We start from the raw sequence: 23,258 nt of genomic DNA, 5'->3' as shown, positions 1-23,258 counted from the left end.
CCTGGCCTTCACTTCTACACTCACTAATAGCATTACATTAACGCTATAACTGACACTTCACCCTATAACATTTTTCCATCCACATACCTGCCAACAGACCCAACTTTTTCAGGGACAGTCCTGCTTTTTTCCTGTCCCATCAAATTTAGCTAAACTAGGTATGCTAGTGCACATAGGTATAGCTGCGTAGGGTAGCACTACAACATTAAATAAATATAATAAAGTAAAAATTAAATATAACTTTAAAATAAAATTAAATAAACCCATTAAAATTTAAATTAAATTATTATTTAATACATCGTTAACCAAAACATTGCACTGCTAATAATCTTAAACATAACCGTACATTAACCCTAAGCTATTTTTTAGTTCTTGTCCAACATTTTTCCATTCGCATACCTGCCAACACACCCAACATTTTCGTGGACAGTCCTGCTTTTTTCCAGTCCTGTCCAGTAAAAGTTGGGTTGTTGCAAAGTATGCCATTATAAATAGGTAGCAAATGTTAGGCATGTATTAAAAGCAGAGGCGTATCTACTGAAAATAGCGCCTATGGCAAGCACTGAAATTGCGCCCCTGTCCAAATATCTAAAACCCATTTACTAGCCCCTGCTGCCTATATATATATATATATATATATATATATATATATATATATATATATATATATATATATATATATTAGTCCCTGCTGCCGATAGCGGGTATAGATCAACACACAAACCCAGATCAATTGAAATTCACTTGTGATCTCAGCACTGAAGGTATATATCAAATAAACCGAATCAGACATACAAGTCCTGTATTTGCAGGTATTCAATAATAATATATGAAACGTAGCATCGCAGGTATAGATCAACTGAATAAGACATATTAACCCTGTATTTGCAGGTACACATAAATAATGTATGGAAACATAGCATAGCAGATATGGATCTACAGAATAACACAAAAACCCAGCTTTGCAGGTAAAGATCAATTGGAATTCACATAAAAACACGGCATTAAAGGTATATTTAAAACCCCCTAAATTACAGGCATAGATCACAGGTTGCACACCGCAAAGCCAGCCCTGGCGTCCACACTGCCCACATAGAACCTGACCAGCGCCCAGATTACACACATAAAATTTGCAATCTTTGTCCCCAAATAGCCCAGCACAAGTCAACTTTGTCCCCAAACAGTCCGGCCAGTGCCATCTTTGTCCCATATACACCCTGCCTGTGCCATCTTGGTCCCCAAGGCTCAAACCTCCTGCTAGTGCCATCTTTGCCCTTCCACAATTATACATCTATGATACACAAACACTTTTACAGTCACTCACTAATTCACACTTTAATTCAGACAACTCATCCACACATTAACTCATGCTCTCCCTCATTCACTCAATGCATCCACACATTAATGCACACTCTTTACTTATATCTACCCCCTCTCCCTTATCACTTTTTAACCCCCTCCCTCCATCCCTCATCACTTTTTAACTCCCTCCCTCCCTCATCACTTTTTAACCCCCTCCCGTCCTCATCACTTTTTAACCCCCTCCCTTCCTCATCACTTTTTAACCCCCTCCCTTCCTCATCACTTTTTAACTCCCTCCCTCCCTCATCACTTTTTAACTCCCTCCCTTATCACTTTTTAACCCCTCCCCCCCCCCCCCTTCTCTCTCACCTTGAAGTCCAGCGACGGGAGGACGATGCTTCTGTCTTCCTGCACCGCTCGCTGGTGCCCGCTGCTTCACTGCTGAGCGCCGTAATATGACGTCATATTTCGGCGCCCAGCAGTGAAGCAGCGGGCACCAGCGAGCGGCTTTTAAACGCTGTCTTCTTTTTTTTTGATGCGGGAGAGAACGAGGGGCGCCGAGCGGTTGCTAGGCGCCCCTCTCTCTCCTCCGCATCAGTGTTTAAAAGCCGCGGCGCTCTGCATGAAATTATTGCGGCGCTCTGCATGAAATGCCGGCACCGGGACAGAGGTAGAGGGCTCCTCCGCATCAGTGTTTAAAAGCCGCGGCGCTCTGCATGAAATTATTGCGGCGCTCTGCATGAAATGCCGGCACCGGGACAGAGGTAGAGGGCTCGTGGAGGAGAATGAGGGGCGCCGAGCGGTTGCTAGGCGCCCCTCTCTCTCCTCAGCATCAAAAAAAAATAAAAAAAAATGCCCCCCTTGAGATGGCGCCCATGGCACGTGCCATGGCTGCCATACCCTATATACGCCTCTGATTAAAAGTGGTCCAAAATCGATTTAAAAATGTAAAATAACCCCTATTCTTTTATTAACCCCTTAAGGACCAGGCTGTGTTTTACCTGTTGTACCATTGGGACCGAGGCTGTTTTAACACTTTTGCGGTGTTCGTGTTTAGATGTAATTTTCTCTTCACTCATTTAGTGAACCCACACAAATTATATGTTGTTTTTTTCAGGACAAGGGCTTTCTTCAGATACCATTGTTTTAATCATATTATCTAATTTCCCATAAAAAAATAGTAAAATATGATGAAAAATGTTAAAAAAAACCCACATTTTCTGACTTTTACCCCAAAAATCTTTTAATCATCCAAAAAAGCTAATGAAAAAACCTACTAAATATATTCTACTATTTGTCCTGAGTTTAGAAATACCCAATGTTTTTATGGTTTTTTTGCTTTTTTCTGCACGTTATGGAGCATTAAGTACAAGTAGCGTTTTGCTATTCCAAATCTGGTAATTCTTCCCCCCATGTGCCATTTCGGGTATCTTTGAAGCCGGCCAATGCAATTTACCCCATCAAATCATATATTTTTGAAAACTAGACACCCCAAGGTATTTCAAATGCTAGAATTTTAACTCTTTCCATGCACTAATTCTACCACCAGTCTTTGTCAAACTTTGTGGTAGTAATTTACACCCCAATATGTGTTCAGCAACATCTCCCGAGTACAGTCATACCCCCCATGCATGGGTTTGTCGGGTTGTTTGGGAGGTAAAACGCCACATTTAGGAAGTGCACATTTTTTAACTTAGAACTTTTACATCTGGTCATTCTGCCCCCATCTTTGAAGCCGGCTAATTCAATTTACCCCATCAAACCATATATTTTTGAAAACTAGACACCCCAAGGTATTTCAAATGCTAGTATTTTAACCCTTTCCATGCATGAGATTCTACCACCAGCCTTTGCCACACTTTGTGTTAGTATTTTTTTGGTATTTTTTTTTACACAAATTGTACTTTGGGTATACATTTATAGCTCCAGGTATACATCACTATCAAACAACACCCTAATACGTGTTCAATAACATCTCTCGAGTACAGTGATACCACCCATGCATGGGTTTGACTGCTGTTTGGGGTTAAAAGGCCACATTTGGGAAGTGCGCTTTTTTTCCCCTATTTTGGTCAGTCTGTGTCTATGCCCTATCTTTGAGCCTGGCCACTACAATTTACCTCATAAAACCATATATTTTTGAAAACTAGACACCCCAAGGTACTTAAAATGATAGTATTTAACCCTTTCCATGCATCAGATTCTACCACCAGCCTTTGCCACACTTTGTGGTAGTATTTTTTTTTTGTATTTTTTTCACACAAATTGTACTTTGGGTATAAATTTATAGCTCCAGGTATACGTCACTATCAAACAACACCCTAATATGTGTTCAGGAACATCTCCCGAGTTCAGTCATACCCCACATGTATGGGTTTGTCTGGTGTTTGGGGTTAAAATGCCACATTTTGGAAGTGCGCTTTCCCCCCCCCCATTTCGGTCAGTCTGTGCCTATGCCCTATCTTTGAGTCCGGCCGCTCCAATTTACCCCATTAAACCATTCATTTTTTTAAATTAGACACCCCTTGGGTATTTGAAATGCTTTTATTTAAATTTTTCCATGTCAGGATTTTTGGGAAGATACAGCGCTAATTTTAGCACTTGCTCATAATAATAAACTTTATTTTTTTATTTTATTTATTTTACTCTTTTTGGAATTTTTTTTTTACATTTTGCTGGAACTGGATAGTTTCTCTAAAGCATAATAATTTTTAAATGTTACCATGTTTTTTTTAAGCTTTTTCTTTTTTTCCTTTTTTTTTTTTAATTTTTTTTTTAATAAATATTTTACTAATCACATAGTGATTAGAAAGCTGGGCTCCATTGACTTGTATGGTTGAATGCAGTACCTGTATTCAACCTGCAAGTGGAGCCAGAGTTCTCTAGAGGGTCTGGAGACCGTCTAGCGAACTTTTTCAACTTTATTTTTTTTTCCCGGGCCGCCGCCATCTTGCGGATGGCGAAGACTGCGTGCACTTACCCTGGGGTAAGTATTTGGTGTCGCTGGATGCCTCCTGATCGAGGCATTCCAGCGACACCATTGAAGTTTAGGAGGTGATCGTAGATCGCCTCCTAAACGCTTTTAAAACGGGCGTCCGCCACCATACAATGTATGGCAGATGTTGACGCCCCGGGGAGGGGCCAGACATGGCCCATCATGCTGATCTTGGTGTTGATGAATGCCTCGACAGCGAGGCATTACAGCAACACCGTTTAAGCTTAGAAAGTGATCGTTGATCAGTTTCTAAGCTTGTTTAAGTCTCATGAAGTGTCAGGCACGTCATAGGTCGTTAAGTGACCGTTTTGCATGACGTGCCTGACCCGGCAATGGACGTTAAGGGGTTAAACATCTATGGATGTGTGACTGTGTATGACAAAAAGGAGTCCAAGTTCCTTGGAGCATTTGTCTAGGTCTTAGACAAGACAACTGCTCGGAGGAACATGGCCCTCAGTTTCGGGCAATGTGTATTGTGTACAGTACATCTCGGTACGTGTGTGCAACTCTATTGGTCGTTTCGGCAGGGGGCTCGTCTGCCATCAACAAATGAAGTGCATTCTGCAGTTCTGCAATTCATTCATTGATGCCAGACCAGCCCCCTGCCGAAACGACCAATAGAGTTGCACACACGTACCTTCACGGCAGCTGCTGCTGCTCCGATGTGTTCTTAACCCCGTATTAACCCCTGCTAGGCAACGGGGAGGAAAACGAAGATGAAACGAGCACGAAGAATGTCCACGAATATTCGCCCGAAGAGAAGACAGGAACGGAATACGAAGATTTTTTTTCCCCCGAAGACGAACACGAAGAGCCCCCTGGTGCCCAAGTCTATTTTCTATAATGTCTTACAATGTGGTGCTGCGCACTGCTTGCTTACGCACAGTTTTTCTCCATCTTTCCCTAACAGTGGTCTCCGCAATGTTTATAAGTTTCCTTCCTGTTAATGGTCAATTCTTTTAGCGTAATAGCACAATGGCTATTCGACTACAGGCAATCGTCTCTTATTTGCTTGAAATTTGAATACTTCTTTTAGTATAGTGTGTGTGTGTGTGTGTGGGGGTGCTCTGCCCAGTGCTGCTCCAGGATCTCTTCCTTTCAAATATAAAGAGAAGCTCTTCTGTGTCTATTGTATAGTCTCAGATGCCAGGAGTCTGACTGATGCTCTGGCTTACATGAGTATTTTATGGCGCTGTGAGTTTCAGTGATCATGGAAGTTTTAAGTGAGAGTCGTGGTGGTCAAATGAGGTACTTATAGCTACAGCTTACTTCTCATTTCCTGTTTGTTCTCTCTCAGCTCAGATTCAGGCTCCTGAGACAGAGAATGGCAATTCCAAGTTCGGTTGATTATTAAAACAAAAGTAGTTATGTATTTTGGCCAGAAAGACACATAGTTATGCTAATTTAAGATAACAGAAGCCCTTGAGTTAGGACGTATTCCAACTGCTGGTTTTGTAATCAAGGAACATGTTTAGCAAAACTGGTTGAGACATGAGAATGTTAAAAGCTTAACACTGATGGACTCACAAGGATACTTGAATCTCACTTTCCTAGCAGCATTCATGGGCTGTGCATTACAGGAATTATTCTTACTTTACATCTATGGAAAGCAGAAAGTACACCCAAAACATAGGGACCCTTTAGATTACTTTAATTGCAAAAAACTGACAATTTAAGGCTTGTAAATATGTCAAAAGTATCAGTTTAATGTAATTTTAATTTATAAAATATAGCAACATTTATTATTCAGCAAAAATGTTTTCTCAGCAAAGTAGTGCATGGAAATTTATTTACAAAGTGGAGATAATCCTTTGAAAAAATGGATGTAAACATGACAGTTCTCCTGCAAAATACTGTAAATGGCTTTAGGAAGTATAATAAATGCAATGTTAATTATTCCACGCAATAAAATGTAAATTATTCCACGCACAATTTTCCTTTTTTTTTTTTTAACAAAGCTGATATGTTGCATCTTTTATCTAGTGTTTTTAAAACTGCTATAAGTAATCATGCTAATGAATAGATAATATACAGAGGACATCTAATGTGCACAAAAATATTTCTATACATTAGTAAAGTTTTTTTTATTATATATCATTCTGGAAATTGTTTTGTAAAAGTTAAATAATTTTAATAGCCTAATATTTTTCTAAGATGGAGAAATGACGAGATTAATGATGTTCTTACCTGTATCTTTAAATATTGTTATCAGGACTGGCCCTAGGCAAACACTGCTTCTGGTTCTCCGTCGTGCACGAGGTCGCCTTCTTATTGTAAAGTTTCACACACAATAGTAACATTCTTCAAAAGGTGCTGTGTATTGCTTCAAAGTACAATCCTGAAAACTTGGTTCTAGATTGCATGATTGTTACACTGGTGCAAATTATACCCAATATTTTACACTATAAAGGAAAGAAGCTGGCAGCAGTGTCTTCTTTGCCTATATGTCATCCCTGATAACATATATAAGGGGTCTGTGATATATACACATGTTGGATATAGGGCAGTTTTCCCTTCCTTGATTTTGAGAAAACCACTTTAGTAAATCAGTTTAATGGACCACCAAAATGGTTAGCAACACATGTTTTACATGCAAGTAACCTGAGTTACTCCATCTTCCTGCTCAAACTGTCCATCATCCAAATCTCGTAGCATGCTGTCATTGCTGCTGAACCCAGAGAATCCTCCAAGTCCATCTTTAGCCCAATATGGTTTAGAAGATGATAAATAAAAATCATCTGACTGTCCAATTTCAGAAGTGCTTGGAGAAGCAGCATATCGTTCAAGGCTTTGATTACAAACTTTGTTCTTTTCTTCTAGTTGCCTCACAGATTTTCTCTGAAATAAAAAATATTGTCAATTTATTAACATTTTAACATGAACATCTAGGCGCCCTGTGGGATTTTGTTTTAGATGTTCTAGATTGCCTTAGAATTGACACTCCAGCTAGGATTTGCACATTAATGAATATGATAGCTGCGAGGTAACCTTAAATGTTTGTGATCACTCCCTTGCAAAAGCGCGGAGGCATTCTGCATGGGTGAAATTATTTTCCTGCCACTCATTGGCTGCTTCAAATTTCTTTTGGATGTAATCCATGAATGATTTTAAAGATGTTATGGGTTTCAAGAGGAGTAGATAAGTGATGATCTCAACATAAGCAGTAAAAATATATAATGTATTTAGATACCTTGCTTGGCAGAGAAACAGGAATGTAATACAGTGTAGCAGATAACGATTACATGAACATAATACCCTCTACAGCAGGGGCGTCCAACATGCGGCCCGCGGGACCTAGAGGTGCGGCCCGCGTGAGATCGGCAGCCAGGATCACAAGAGCCCTGCTGCTTACTTGTGGGAGGGGCTATTCTCTGCTCCAGTCCTGCCTCCTCTGTGGAGAGAACGAGGGAGGCCGCCCCCCTGCTGAAGTCTGTGATCGGCATTGAGAGAGCTCTAGTGCAGGTAAGGGGGTGGGGGAGTGTGTTTGAATGAGTATGCCTGATTGAGGCTAGGTTTCTACTTGGTTTTTTTTAGCTAAAAACGCCCATAAAAACGCCAATAGCGCCACCTGGCGTTTTTTTAGTAAAAAAACGCAGCAGCCAGATGTTAGCTGTTCTTCAATAGGAAATCGCAGAATGCCATATCCACTTGGCGTTTTTTTGTTTGGCGTTTTTTCAGTCCTCTGGCGTTTTTCTGCTTTTTTGGGCTCTGTGGCAGTTTTTCAAACTCTGGCGTTTTTTGCAAGGAAATCTTGATGTTTTTCTCCAATAGAAGTCTATGGGAGAGAAAAAACGCCATGAAAAAGCCATGTGGGTTTATTGCCTTGGCGTTTTTTATGGCGTTTTTTCCACAGTTACAATGCAGAGGATGGACCCAGTATCTGTGTGTCCTACGAGAAATAGGCTGGAAACAAACAGTTTCACACAAAACAAAGTTCATATTGAATTTTACACCATTTGGAACAAACATGCCATTACAAACAAACATACGCGACAACTGGATCAACTGGATCCTGCGTGCCAAAAGCAACAGCAAACAATTTGCACCATCATTTGGGGCCAATGTTCCTAGAGGAGCAGACATTCGGAATAAAGCATGCCTTACAAACCACAGAAAAGTGACAAAAGGGTCCGCAGGGGCGTTTAAGTAGAACTCTACCAAGTAAATGACATCAGGGGGCAGATACTTGCCATTTATCCTAATCCCTTTTAGCTGGGTGAAACTTCTAACTTGTAAAGGCTGGAAAAACTGCCTAAGGTCAAAAAAAGCAATTTCCACAGAAAGGCTAAAACGCCAGAAAAAACTCCAGAAAAAAAACGCCAAAACGCAGAAAAATGCAGTGGCAGTTTTCTTGGCGTTTTTCATCAAGAAAAAAAACGCAGGACAAAAACCCAAGTGGAAACCTAGCCTGAGGGAATTAATATGTGAATGAGGGTTGAACCCGGCTTAAAATCACTCAAGGGAGCCGGAGGTCTGCTAAAGACCTCCAATACCGCTCCCTTGCGAGCCTGCTCCTCCAGCGGCGGACATTGCTGTCCGTCTCTGGAGGGGTGCCGGCAAGTTGGCACCCCCCTGATGAGCGGCACCCGGTGCGGACCGCCCCCCCCCCGCCCCCCGCTAGGTACGCTACTGGTGATTGCTAACAGCTATCAGCAATCTGCTAACAGCAATCACGGTCCCATCATGCCTAGGTTCCAGCATTTACTGGTTGGCTGGGTAAAAAAATAGTGTGTTTGCTGTTAGCAATCACACTCCTATCATGCCAAGTCAGCCAGTACATGCTGAAACCTGGCTAGCTTTCCCCCTTGTGTATTGATGCTGCCAGCAGTATGGGGTCCGCACTTACAGCCACCCTGTTCCAGCATGTACTGGCTGACTTGGGATGATAGGAGTGTGATTGCTAACAGCAATCTGCTAACAGCAATCACAGTCCCATCATGCCTAGGTTTCAGCATTTACTGGTTGCCTGGGTATAAGAAGAGTGTGTTTGCTGTTAGCAATCAGACTCCTATCATGCCAAGTCATATTGTTGTGTTACTTTTAATAAAAGTGTGGTTACACACTAAAATTGGACAAAAAATACAATGCCCAGCCAACCAGTACATGCTGGAATCTGGGTATGCCTGAGATTGCTGTTAACAATCATAATATATAATTTTTTTGTACAATTTTGGTGTGTAACTTACTTTTATTAAAAGTGTGTGGGGGGGTCACTTTCAGTTTTGGCTAAGTGAACCCTGAATTTTCGGTTTTGGTCCAGAATTTTCATTTTAGTGCATCCCTAAAATAAATAGAACTATTTTATTTTTACTTATCCAGAATCCTGCATTTGTAGTCACAAAACTTTCTAGGCCCAGAAATCAGTGAGAGGAAAAGTAAAGGTTTTGTGTCATTTACTTTATTTTAATCTGCATATCTTATTAAAGGCCATATTTTCTCTCAGTGGAAAATGAGTGCACGTATACAATTCTGATGAAGTGGCCCACTGCAGAAAAAACTTGGACGCCCCTGCTCTACAGTGTGAGCTTGCCAGTGGGACCCTCTTTACCTGTATTTAATGGATTGTAGTTTTGACATACCCCTTGAATATATGTATTGTAAGAAGTACTGCGTTGGATGTGTGAGACAATAATAATAATCTTTGGTGTAGCAGAACATGAATTCCACATCTGATTATGAAGTAGCTGGTTCAGTGAGGCAGCTGTTTTGATTAAGGTTTTAAAGGCTTACTTTGCATATTGAAATACTTCCCAAGTACTTTAATATGCATTTCCCATTGGCAAGGTGGCATGGAACACTAAACTGTCCCTTTGATCATATTTTTTTTTTTCCAAAATCCAATGTTTATTAAGATTTTCAACATTTTCCACGGGGAGGGGAAAGGGGGTAGGGATACAGAAAGAAAAAAGGGATGGGGGCGAGGGAGGGACAATCGAGGACACGCATGACATCATACAGGCAAATGAGCCATTAAAGAGCGTCAAAATAATAACAACAACAAGATGATTACAGTCAAGAGTACAGAGTAGGGTCAGGTAGGGCTCGGCTCCTAGCACACAAAGCCCCAGTGGAAGTGAGAAATATACATCAACACAGGGGCCAGGCTGGGAACACCAGACCACAGCGCCTACGAAACGCGTCGGGACAGATAGGACAACCAGTAATACCAGGTCGAGGTATACCCCTCCCGTTGCCGCGCAGAGGTGGCAGAGAGATCCCCCAGTTCCCTGATCCCCTCAACCCGGGCCTCCCACTCCCGGACGGTCGGAAGGCAGGTGCTCTTCCAGTGTAAGGGGATGAGGCTCTTGGCCGCATCAAGGAGATGGCGGACAACAGACTTTTTATATCTGGAGACAGGGAGCGAGGTGTGGTGCAGCAACATAGGTAGAGGCTGAAAAGGCGGAGGGGAATCAGAGAGCTCCGAGAGTATCCGATGGATCTCCCTCCAGAACTCCCGTATCCCGGGGCAGTCCCACCAGATATGCAACATGGTGCCCACGTCCATGCCACACCGCCAGCAGCTGTCAGAGGTATGCGGAAACATAGAATGTAGCCTCTGGGGTGTACGGTACCAATGCGACAAGAGCTTGTAATTCGTCTCTTGTGTTTTAGTAGCTTTAGAACTCTTGTGTGTAAAAATAAAAATTTTCTCCCAGTCCGCGTCAGAGAGTCGTGTGTCGCATATGGTCTCCCATGTCTCACAGAAAGAAGGTCTCGTGGGAAGGGGAGTAGCGAGCAGGAAGGAATAAAGCGATGAGATAGCCCCCGCAGGAGGCCGCTCCCCAACACACCATCCCTCAAAAGTCGTCAGGTCCCTATGTAAGCCACGCTCCGTCCAGGTAAGTGGAACTCCCGGCCGCAACGCTTCCAACGGCACAACCCCGCCATCACTCAGCAGAGCCCGGATCCGAATCGGCGGGGGAAGTCCCAAGAACTCCAACCTCGCCCAATCGCGGCCCGGCGCGAAATCAGGGTTGCCCCACAGAGGTAGCAGGGGCGAAGGCGATGTGGTCAACCGAGCTCCCAGCCCCGTAGCACTCCACACCGCCAAAGTAGGCGAGAGGAACGGGTGACGCTCCACCCCCAAACCGGCTCTAGGGCCCCACACTGCGTGCAGCACACTGCTACGCAACTCTTCTAGCTCCAAAGCAACCCAAGGCTTCGCAGTCGGACCTACCATGTTCCATTCAATGACCCGCAAGAGGTGCGCAGCTTGATAGTATTTGTAAAAGTCAGGCAGTGCAAGACCACCCGAGGATTTGGGTCGAGTAAGCTGCGAAAACCTCTGCCTGGGGCTCCTATTGCCCCAAATAAAGCGAGTCACAGCAGAGCGGAGGGCATCAAAGAAGTCGTGAGGTACTCGGATCGGGAGCGTCTGGAATAGGTACAACACCCGTGGAAGGAGGTTCATTTTAACAGCGTTAACTCGGCCCACCCAAGAGATATACAAGGGCGACCACCGTTTAAGGTCCGCCGATAGCGTCGACAGGAGAGGGATAAAGTTCTCCCGAAATAACCCGTCTACAGTAGGCGTTAACCAGATTCCCAGATACTTCATCTTCTGAGCGCACCACCGAAAGGGGAAACTAGTAGTTAGCGTCTGGACCAGCTGCGGGGGTACAGATATGTTTAAAATCTCAGATTTGGAGTAATTAATCCTGAGATTGGAGAGCTCGCCATAGGAGCGAAATTCAGCAAGTATGTTGGGCAGCGTGACCACGGGATTCTCAACCACAAAGAGGAGGTCATCCGCATAGGCAGCGACCTTGTGCTGCACTCCATCAACCCGGAACCCCAGGATATCAGGGTTAGAGGGTATAGCTTCCAGGAAGGGCTCGAGAGACAGTGCAAACAACAGTGGGGATAGGGGGCAGCCCTGTCTCGTGCAATTCCCAATAGGTACCGGTGGTGAGAGAGCACCGTTAACACGAACACGGGCCGTAGGCTCAGTGTACAGAGCCCCAATCCACGTCAACATGAAGGGGCCCAAACCCTGATATTTCAACGTAGTGTGGAGGAATGTCCAATCCACCCTGTCGAAAGCTTTCTCGGCGTCGGTGGAAAGGAACAGAACCTGACGGGAGCTCGCAGTCGCTCTGTGTATGATGTTCAAAAGCCGGACAGTGTTGTCCCGAGCCTCCCTTCTAGGGACAAACCCCGCCGGGCCAACCGTAGCGCCAGCGCCTTGGCAAAAAGTTTCAGGTCGGCGTTCAGCAGAGATATGGGCCGATAACTCTGAGGTAAGCAGGGATCCTTGCCCTCTTTGGGTATGACTGTGATTGTCGCCGCCAGGGTCTGAGGGGCGAGGCAATGACTCTCTCGAAGAGAGTTCACAGCCGTGAGCAGACGAGGGAGCAACAGGTCCGAGAAGGTTTTATAATAACCCAGAGGCAGGCCGTCCGGGCCCGGACACTTCCCCTTTTGCGTAGCCCGCAAAGCCAGGGACAGCTCCTTGACAGAAAGAGGCTCCTCAAGCGCATCCGCCTGTTCCCGAGTAAGTCTACGTTTAACATGGCGCTTCAGGTATTGGTGGAGACGCTCGCTCGCAGAATGCGGGGCCGCCCGGGACCCCCCTGGACATAAACCATAGAGGGAAGAGTAGTAGGCATGGAACGCCTCTACTATCTTAGAAGGGGAGGGGGTGACACGACCCCCGTGGCCGTGCGGATTTTATGGATGTGAGTGGCCCTTTTCAGGGGGTTAATCATTTTGGCCAACAGTTTGCCACACTTGTTGCCGTGTTCCTGAAAGAATTTCTGGCTGTACAGGGAGGCCCTCCGATACCGCAAATTCAATAAGTCGCTAAGTTTACCCCGTAGGGCCACAAGTTCATGATAAGCGTCGTCTGTCAGGGATTGTTTATGAATAGTCTCCAGGTGCATAATGCGCCCGGTAAGCCCGTCAATCTCCCGAGAACGAGCCTTCTTCCGCTGCAAGCCCTGCTGAATAAAGAATCCCCGTATCACGCTCTTATGAGCCTCCCAGAGGAGCGGGGGGGCCGTCTCCTGCCTATCATTTTCATCAAAGTACCTCTCCAACTCCAGCTTCGTCTGGGACACTAGAGCATCGTCAAGTAGGAAAGAGTCATTAAGTCGCCACGTCCACTCCCTAGGCCTGTACAAAGGTGAGTCCAAGGTCATGGAAACTGGGGAGTGGTCCGACCATGTCATCGGGAGAATGGAGCTAGTCCGTAAAAGGTCGAGATGGGACTGAGCAAGAAAAATATAGTCTAGACGGGAGTAACAGTTGTGTGGTGAGGAGTAGAACGTGTAGTCGCGATCAGTAGGGTGTAAGGAGCGCCAACAATCGACAAGGCGGAGGTTCGCCAAGGAGCTGCGTATAGAACGCAACTGGCTCAGGGGAGAACAGCTGGATCCCGATGAGGTATCCACCTCGGGCAGAGGGGGACATTTAAATCGCCACCCAGTATCAATACACCCTCCTGAAAATCAGAGAGGGAGGCGAGGATGGAGCGCAAGGCAGCATGTTGACCCCTATTGGGGAGATAAACACTGGCAAAGGTGAACATGACCTCCGCCAGCTGGCCTTTAACAAAGGTGTATCTACCCGACGCGTCCAGTAAAGTAGCTTTGAGGGCGAAGGGGACTGATCGGGCAATCAAGATAGCCGTGCCCTTAGACTTGGCCTCCACATTGTTGCTAAAGCATCCCGTGGGAAAGTGCGAGTCCCTGAAGGTAGGTGCCTGGCCCTCCTTAAAGTGTGTTTCCTGCAACAAGACAATAGACGCTTTATGGCATCGAAATTCCCTAAGGGCCCTAGAGCGTTTCTCAGGGATATTCAGCCCCTTAGCGTTAACAGAGTAGACCGTCAGGGGGGCCGAGCGGTAAGCCATGTCTGAAGGCAATGAACTCAACGTCCCGGATAAGGAGGGTGAGAAGAGAAGGATAGGGTGCGGGGGGGTGGGGAGGGAGGTCGGTAAGAAGGAGGGAAGGAAACCGCAGGAAAGGAGGGAGAGGGCAAAAGTAATGTGGGGTGAAAGTGTCAGTTACCGGGTAGAACCTGTGACCCAGATGGGGAAGACAGGAACCCCAGAGAGAGGGGGAGTGACACCAGAGCCCCGTGGGGACGTGAGAGTAGCAACCGAAGAAGAATGCGTCGCAACAATAACTAAGTTGCGACCTATATCTAGAGAAGAGCAGCATGGAACGGTCCGCCACCCGCCCTGTGATGTAAACAATATAGAAAAAACACCAAAAACAAATAACAATCGGTCAGTGTAATGCGGAGTAAGGCAATATAGCCAAACGTGAAATAACAGGCAACCAATAAATGCCACAACCGGACAATCAGGCAATCAGGCAATGGACAGTCAAGACCCCGCACCCGACGCCAGAGGAACATTGAAGGTCCGAGAGCAGCCAACGTCAATAGGACCACATATATGCACATATGTATATATATACAAAGTCCAAAATCAACAATTGCACACCAATCACCACTTTTTTAGCCCGGTGCCAAGTAGCTGCAACAGCAAATCATATAACATCCAAAAATAGTTACCGGCACTCCAGGGACTTCTTTAAATAATCACTCCAGAAACTGCAGTTTCCTAATCAACGTTTCAGTCTGTTTATTAGTCTTTCATCAGGACATGTCCTGATGTCCTCGAGCACTACAGGTGTGGTAGGTCTTGTTAATGATATTTCTTGCTATAAATATGATTTACACTGCTTTTCTGACATGTCCTGATGAAAGTCTAATAAACAGACTGAAACGTTGATTAGGAAACTGCAGTTTCTGGAGTGAATATTTAAAGAAGTCCGTGGAGTGCCGGTAACTATTTTTGGATGCTATATGTATATATATATATAAAAAAAAAAAAAAACATTAAATAAATAACGAGGACGCGGGAGGAAGGCACATGTGTGTAGAGACATATATAGAGGTAGCGTAAGGCCGGGAGGCACAGCATGAAAGCGCCTAGATAAAGAGGCCAGGCGCAACATTATATAATGCCAGCCCAAGACACAGGGAGAACCGCAAGGGAAGCCCTTGCCAGTGGGGAGTCGCACAATACACCGCCGCAGAACGCTGTAGCCTCGGACAGCGTGCAACACAAAACAATAAAATAACGGAGATAAAAAGAAATAAACAAAAATAAAAATAACGGCTCACGTGGGCCATGCGGACAACACGGTAGGGAGAGTAAGTCCCAGTCAGTCCCGGAGAAAGCCTCGGAGAGAGAGCGAGGACGTCCATAAACGGTGCGGGTGCAGTATAGCAGCACTCGTCGCCGGGCCACGGAGATGCATCGGCGAGATCAGAGCACTCCACCTAAGGCTGGGCTGGAACGTCGTCCACTGCGGCGCGACCGGGGGGTCCAGCTTGTCGGCGTCCATGCGCCCCGGAGGCGGGTCGGCGTGATCCAGGTCCTGGGTCCCTGTTGAGCCAGTCCTCAACGGCGATCTCCGGCAGCTCCAGAGCCTGCAGGAATGGGCGCACATCCGCAGGAGTCCGCACCGTCTCCGTAGTAGAGCCCCTGCGCACCGTCAGCGCAAAGGGATATCCCCATCTATAGGGGATCCCACGTTCCTGCAGAACCGCCGTGACAGGCCGCAGAGCCCTGCGAGCTTGGAGCGTGTAGCGGGACAGGTCCTGGAAGAGGGAAATCTGGTGCCCGTCAAATGTCCAGAATCGTTGGGTCCTGGCTTTCTGCATAATCTCCTCCTTTTGGACGAAGTTGTGCAGGCAGCATATAATGTCCCCCGGCGGATCCCCAGGGCCGCCACCATATCGCAGGGCCCCGGTGAGCCCGATCGAACTTAATAGGTGGCCTGTTGGGGTCGTCAAGCTGGCCCAGGATCATGGAGAACAGCCTGTCCAAGAGGCGTCGGAGGTCCTCGGGGCGTTCACCTTCGGGCATACCCCTCACGCGGATGTTGGAACGACGGCTCCGGTTCTCAAGATCTTCCAGATGATAAAACAGGTGAGTAAGTTGAGAGGTACAGGAACGCTGAAAAGATGTAAGCTGGCGGTCAACGTCTCGCGTCCGGGTCTCAGTGGTCGAGAGGCGGGCATCCAGGCGCGTAATATCGGCGCGCAGGGCCGTAACTTCCGCACGAACGGTCTGTTTCACCTCGGACACGAGAAGGCTGAAGTCGTCTTTGGTAGGCAAAGTGGAGAAGATGCGTCGGCAGTCCCGTGAAGAAGGCTCCGGGGAGCCACTCAACGGTTGCTGCGAAGAGGACGCATCCGAGGCCTGGGAGCACGCGGGAGACGGCGCCATGTTGGAGTCCTCCGGCTGAGAGTGTAGCAGGGCCGGAGTCTGGAAATATTCCCTCAGCGAAGCCACGGGAGCCTTGCTGGCGGTCCCCGGAGTACCCGGGTCCATTGGCACTTTTTTATTCCTGCCCATGTCAGGTGCAGAAGGTGTTTTTAAGCAAGTTTAGGAGCGGGTGGAACGGAGCTCACAAGTTAAGCAGCCATTCTCGTCGGCAGGCTAACCACGCCCCTGATCACATTTTTTAATGGTACAACTCCTTAAGACTCTATGTGATTATTTTACCTAGGGTGAAAAAAAGGCTCCAGTTGTTTGACTTTATTTTCAGGATTGTTCCTTCCCACTTACTTTTCTGCTAATTTTTTTGTTCAACGTAAGTTTAAGGGTCATACCTACCCTCATCACATATCATACATGGAACACAGGAGTGATGGTTGCTAATAAAGGGCCTCTGTAGGCCTATTAAGATATTCCATTAAAAATCAGCCGCTTCCAGATGAAGTTAAATATCCTTGTGGAAAATATAAAAATAAAATCAAGGAATCAATCTTCTTAGATAGAGAATGGGAAGACTAGATTGCAAAATTAATAATCTGCGGTCAAATACTGCCTTTCATTACTCAACACTAGGTGGCACTGTTTCAACTTGATGACCATTCAACATGGTACTTTTATCTGATTATGTTATAGTTGAGTGGGAAAGCAACCTAGTTTATATTTTAAGCTTACATTATATTTTGTAATTAGCATGGTGGGGGTTAGTTAGTGGTGAATTAGTTCGACATAGTAAACTCAAAATAATTGAAAATTATGTAAACATAATGGGTGGTTTCCAAATCAGGGTAAGTTAGAAACATAGAAAGTGACGGCAGGTAAGAACTATTTGGGTCATCTAGTCTGCCCAACCACTGACTACTTTCCTTATCTTTTGTCTAGCTTAGCCTTATGCCTATCCCATGCTTGCTTAAACGCTTTAGCTGTGTTAAATTCACCCACTGCTGCTGGATAGCTATTCCATTCATCTGCTACCCTTTCAGTAGAGTAACATTTCCTGATGTTACTTTTAAACCCTTTGCCCCTCTAGCTTAAGACTGTGTCCTCTTGTTGTGGTAGTATTTCTTCTTTTAGATCAGCTTTCTTCCTTTATCATGTTGATTCCCTTTTAGTATTTAAATGTTTCTATTGTATCCTCCCTGTCATGTCATTTTTTTTCCCAGGCTATGTATGTTAAGATCCTTTAACCTTTCCTGGTAGGTTTTATCCCTCTAACCATGAACCAGTTTAGTAGGCCTTCTCTGAATTTTCTCCAAAGTATCTATATCCTTGTGGAGATACTGGAGATACACATCTCCAGTATTGTACATAATACTGCAATTGAGGTCTCACCAGTGCTCTGTACAACACCATGAGCACAACAGCACGAGCACTTCCCGTCTTTCTACTGCTAATACCTCCTCCCTATGCAACCAAATTCTCTGAAATAATTAGCCCTAAATCCATTTCCTCAGATGTTGCGGTTAGGACAGTATCAAATATTCTACACTCTGCCCTTGGATTTTTATGTCCTAGGTGCATTATTTTGCATTAATTCACATTCAATGACAGTTGCCACAGCTCTGACCATTTTTCCAGTTTACCTAAATGATTTGTTATTTGGCTTATCCCTCCAGGAACATCAATGCTGCTGCAAATCTTTGGGTCATCAGCAAAAAGGCATATCTTATGATCAATACCTTCTGCAAATCACTAATAAAAATATTAAAGAGAATGGTTCCAAGTGCAGATCCCTGAGGTACCCCACTGGTAACAAGACCTTTTACTCTGAATATATTCTATTGACTACAACCCTCTGTTTTCTGTCACTCAGCCACTGCCTAATCCATTCAACAATATTGGGATCTAAGCTCAGAGATTGCGGTTTATTGATAAGTCTTCTATGTTGGACAGTGTCAAAAGCCTTACTGAATTCTAGATACGCAACGTCTACTGCACCACCTGTGAATTTTTTTTTTTATTCCATTTTTTTTATTTTATTCATAAAACATTCTCATATATATATAAATCTGGCTTTTAAAAAGCCTTACTCTCAAAAACTAATATAATTTGCGCACTAAATGAGTAGAATAACGATTGAAAAATTACCAAAATCGAACGCAGTACATTTTCACGGGAAAGGGTTTGTGTATAAATGCCAAGTTTTTTAATTATATATAATTTCACCCAGATACGAAACACTTGGCCCAAATCTTACTAGGTCCTTGTGTTGTCAGGAGAGCCAATCCAATTAATTCTCATAATGTATTAGCACCTGCAACTACTAGATGATTCTACTTATCCACCACCCTCTTAGTTGGAAACCTTTATGGCTGTACTCACAAGCTGCCGAATTGGCATGGGTGGTGGCATTTCCCATGAACAAACAGACTAAAATTATCTTAGGGTCCACACAGGGACTCCACTCAGTGTCACGTTCTGCCCAGGCTGCGGAGCTGCATATCTGTCTTGTTTCAGTTTCCCTGTTTTGCTTCGATCCATTCCTGGATTTCCTTTTGCTTTGTTCTGATCTTCCATTCCTTGCTTCTGCTTCAGCTCTGTTTCCTTTATAAGGTGTGCCCCACCAGTGTGTTCTGTTTGTCTCAGTCTACAGTCTAAGGTATGTCTCAGTGCTATGTGGTTTGATTACATGTTTGGTTTGTTTCGTACCACTGTCAGCAGGGATTAGCGTTAGGACCCACCGTCATTGGAGTACTTTGGCGTAGTGGTGGGCTAAGCATACTATGGCCATATCATGTGACGGAATCTCCAATTGTTATCAAACAGTCTTAGGCTAGTTTCTGTATTCATGTTTGTTTGTCTCTTACCTTTGCCCTTCTTCCTTGTATCATCTGAGGATTCTGGTTCCTCTCTCCTCTCACTTTGTCCTAGTTAATATGGCCTATCCTTGCTTAAAGGAGAAGCCTTCCCCTGTGTTCCTTGCCTTGTTCCCTGTCCTTTGTTGTGCCCTGTATCATGTATGTCTTGTCTAGTAATGTTTATTCCTTGTCTGGTTCACTGTAGTGCCCTGTAACATGTATGTCTTGTCTGGTTATGTTTCGTGCCTGGTCTCCCTCTCCCTTGCTTGTTATGTTTCTGCTATACCCTTTGCTTAGCTTCCATACTCCCAGCCTGCAGCATCCTGCACGTGATTCTAGTATATGTTTCATGCCTGCTCCAGGGTTCCTGCAGGATATCGCTTCACTTCATTCTGGACTTCATCCGCTGCCATATCAGGGCGCTGGTGTTTGGCTGCACAACCCTAGGTGCTCAACACCTGGGTGAGTGTGGTCACCCTGCAACCAGGCCCTGTTCAACTCCACTACTGCACTGTGACTCCTGCATACAATCTTCGGGCGCGCTGGGTCCTTTCAGTCATCTGTTTGGACCCAGTTTGTGACACTCAGTGAGGACTGAGGTTGGTGATCCAAAATTCTTCAAAAAAAAGCAGTCCAGGGACCAGTTCTTTCCTTTCTTCACCATGTTCCCATTGTAGATGTAAAATATGTTTAACTTTAGTTATGTATGATGTTTCAGTATATGTAGAATTTAGTTAGAGTTGTTCTGTGCAGTTGAAGAGAAACATCACAGCATAACATCTATCAGCAATTTGCTCACGAAAACTATAGGTACCGATTGGTAGCTGCATAGCTTTCTAAGTTTACTTGAAAAGACCTCACAACCACCTGTCTCCCTCCTTCCATTACATCTGGCAGCTGGGAACCTCCTGCTTAACTCTTCCCATATGTTGCCTGCCCTTATAAGACATATTGGCTGCATAGATAAGGAACAGACTTTGTGAACATTTGTGTCTCAATTAACTTGATGTAATGATTTCTTGGGTTGGTGTCGTGTTGTAAATGCTGTAGCCTGAATGTCATTAAGAAGATACTCCTTTTGCCTAAATATCATGCTTTGAAGTCGGCTCATGAGGCTAAAAGTCAATTACGGGAACCTTCAAACCAACAATGTTTATTTGTGTTCTTAAAGCTGTATCACATACTGCTTACATAAGAGGCATATAAAGTATAAATTAATTCAATTGGCAAAACCTGAAAACTAGAAGCTCCAAAAATTCCATACAGAACGTGTTACGAGCCCCTGCTTCTGATCTAGTCAGATGATCTGCAGGTACATCAATCAGTTGGGACCTTTTGGAGCCCAGTTAAAGAGCCACTTTTGTGCATGTAAGGATAAGCAGAGATGCTGCAGAGGGGTTGACTGCTGAGTGTAGAATCTATATCAAACTAAGTAAGCCATTAAAGCTGTAATATAACCTCTTACCTCAGGTGACTGAACAGTTGAACTGGACATTACCGGTCTTTGAAGAAATATAATTTGCTTTGTTGTCAGATTTCCTTCACTGCAAAAAGAAACAGAACATTATAACACTGTGCACTGGATTTCTTTTCAGTATGCTACTGGGAGAGTATGCAGGATCTACTAACTATTTCTTATGCACAAATGATGCAGTGAAATGTCACAAACAAATAAATCAAAACCACTGTGGGTAAGTTATGCTCATCAATCTTAAAAGCTTATATGCACTTCTCTTCTGTCCTGATCCCATTTATATATTTAAATGTTTCTATCGCATCCCATCTCTATCAATACTTTGTTAGCACCTTTCCATAATTATTTTATCATTTTCATACTGTCTTATATTGGTTAAGTGGTTTCTTTTTGGCAACATGGATTTCTGAACTAGCCAGATGGCCCAGCAACAGAAACAAAGCTGTTTCAATACTTAATATCAGTTGTCCATACATTCTGTTGGAGAATAACTGACCAAGACCAAGCAGACTTCACACTATTATTTTATAGTTGTGAATAACATAAAGTCAGTTTGTTCCTTTTTTAGTTTGTTATATTTTTTCAAACACATAAACAGCTACTTTTAGTTGTAATCTTAAAGGGATTTGTAAGTGTCTAATAGGTCATGCATTATTAATATGACTTAAGTTTAATAAAGAGCCAGCTTTGAGATGTAAATTCACAGCGCCATAGGGATGCGTTAATTATGCTGTTCTTGTAACTGACTAATTATTATAAAGTATTACCAAGATGAACTATGAGAACATGCACAATGCTTAGTGACCATCAATCTGGTATGTTTGTTACCAACTAACCATGTGACCAACTAAAATATCAGTCCCAAAAAGTCCCTAATTTAAATTATACACAAAAAATAATACATTTGAACCTGTCTGTCAAAGCATGAGCCTCAAGCTTTATTATACCATGGAATAATATTATTGGGCATGTCATAACATTCTTGAAATTATAAATGCTTTTCCATTTGTATAATGCAATTAGACACATCATTATGAGCGCTTCACCCTCCTGGGACCTGAGAGTTCCAGGGTTGTGCACCAGGGAACCCGACTATGCAGGCCACAACAAGTACCTTGAACACATGAGTTATACTCACCAAACAGTTTATCTGGGTGATCACAATCATGGGTGGTCACAGTGTGTAAAAAAACTTGGTGAGGCCAAGAGAGTTTCCTCATCCTGCTCTATTACCTAAGGGCTGAGCTTGCCTTAGAATAGCCAATATATGAAAAATCTCATCTCTGGCTTTTCACTAAAGTGTATTAATGTATAACTCAAGCATTTACAAGGTGGGAAACTTGCCAGGATCTTAGACAATTCTTGTTTTCTCATAAAAATGTATTCATGGGTTCAGTTGTGTAATACTGTGTAATGTAACAGAGAAACATATTTTTTGATTCCTTGAGAATAATATCTCACCTGTTTTGCCTAATTATAGGAGTAGGTATGATACAAGTAATGAGCCATCCAAATTCAGCCAAAGTGTGCAGAAGAGGTCCATAATCAGTTTTGATTTCAGAGCCCTAGAATTAAAAAAAAAAATCAAATAAAAGATCACGAGAAATCATGGAAAAAGCATTATCTGAACTTTCTGGAATCTCAATTAGATTGCATTTAATTTTCATTAACATACATTAAGTTGTGTTCTGCCTTAACCTATTTTCATTCTGATAAATTATAACCACAGCCTCCTGAAAAATAATTTGCTATAAAAAAGAACTTTAGCACTCAAGAATGCATATATATTTGAATTCACTGCGGCAGTTACAAAATATTTTTGAATGTACAGTAAATGAAAAATGAAATAGCTGAATATATATATATATATATATATACTGTATGTGGGATAATCGAATCAGGGCATGTTACTGAACATAAATTGGTTTATTGCTCAGTAGTGGCTCCTACTGCGCTTTCCATTTCATTTTTTTTTTTTTTACATATTAACATTAATAATTGTAATGTTTTGTGTGTTTCAAAAGAGAGCCGCACTTACCGTATGGTAAAAATGGCAAAAAATATGGTCTTTAGGGTAATTAATGGGGTTGATTTTGTAGGACCACTGATCCTTTGATTCTGTTGGCATGGCTATCCTTAATGTATACGTAACCTAAGCAGATTTTCACAAATCTTACAATCCTATAAACACAAACCTTTTTCTTGAAATAAATTATTTTCAATACACCATAGTTTGTTTAATAAAGTTATTATAAGACCACATTCTTTTTTCTAAAGTGCCTGCCTGCTTTCCTTTTTACAATGTATAATGATGTCATCAATAAGGTAAGTACTCTTTTGTGTGCTTAGCTACCTATCAGTGTGTTGGAAAACCTACCTATAGTTCTCCATGGG

The 23,258-nt window shown here is 43.6% G+C and overlaps 1 protein-coding gene across 1 annotated transcript in view; it reads right to left on the bottom strand.

Moving 5' to 3' along the window:
- Nucleotides 1–6,883: 6,883 nt before the first annotated feature.
- Nucleotides 6,884–23,258, bottom strand: part of LOC149290649 (raftlin-2-like) — a 43,016-nt gene continuing 26,641 nt past the window's right edge. Inside the window, exons 7-9 of the mRNA XM_089488557.1 lie at nucleotides 22,326–22,429; nucleotides 20,856–20,934; nucleotides 6,884–7,135 (exon numbers count right to left, since the gene is read on the bottom strand). Of these exons, the coding sequence (XP_089344683.1) occupies nucleotides 6,884–7,135; nucleotides 20,856–20,934; nucleotides 22,326–22,429 (435 nt within the window). The remainder of the gene's footprint in view (nucleotides 7,136–20,855; nucleotides 20,935–22,325; nucleotides 22,430–23,258) is intronic.

The sequence above is a fragment of the Sceloporus occidentalis genome, unplaced genomic scaffold (genome assembly GCF_023333645.1).
Source record: "Sceloporus occidentalis isolate IW3139 unplaced genomic scaffold, rSceOcc1.0.p SCAF_38, whole genome shotgun sequence".
Lineage (NCBI taxonomy): Eukaryota > Metazoa > Chordata > Lepidosauria > Squamata > Phrynosomatidae > Sceloporus > Sceloporus occidentalis.
The sequence above is the reverse complement of the archived record's forward strand: the minus strand, read 5'-3'. Positions and strand labels throughout refer to the sequence as shown.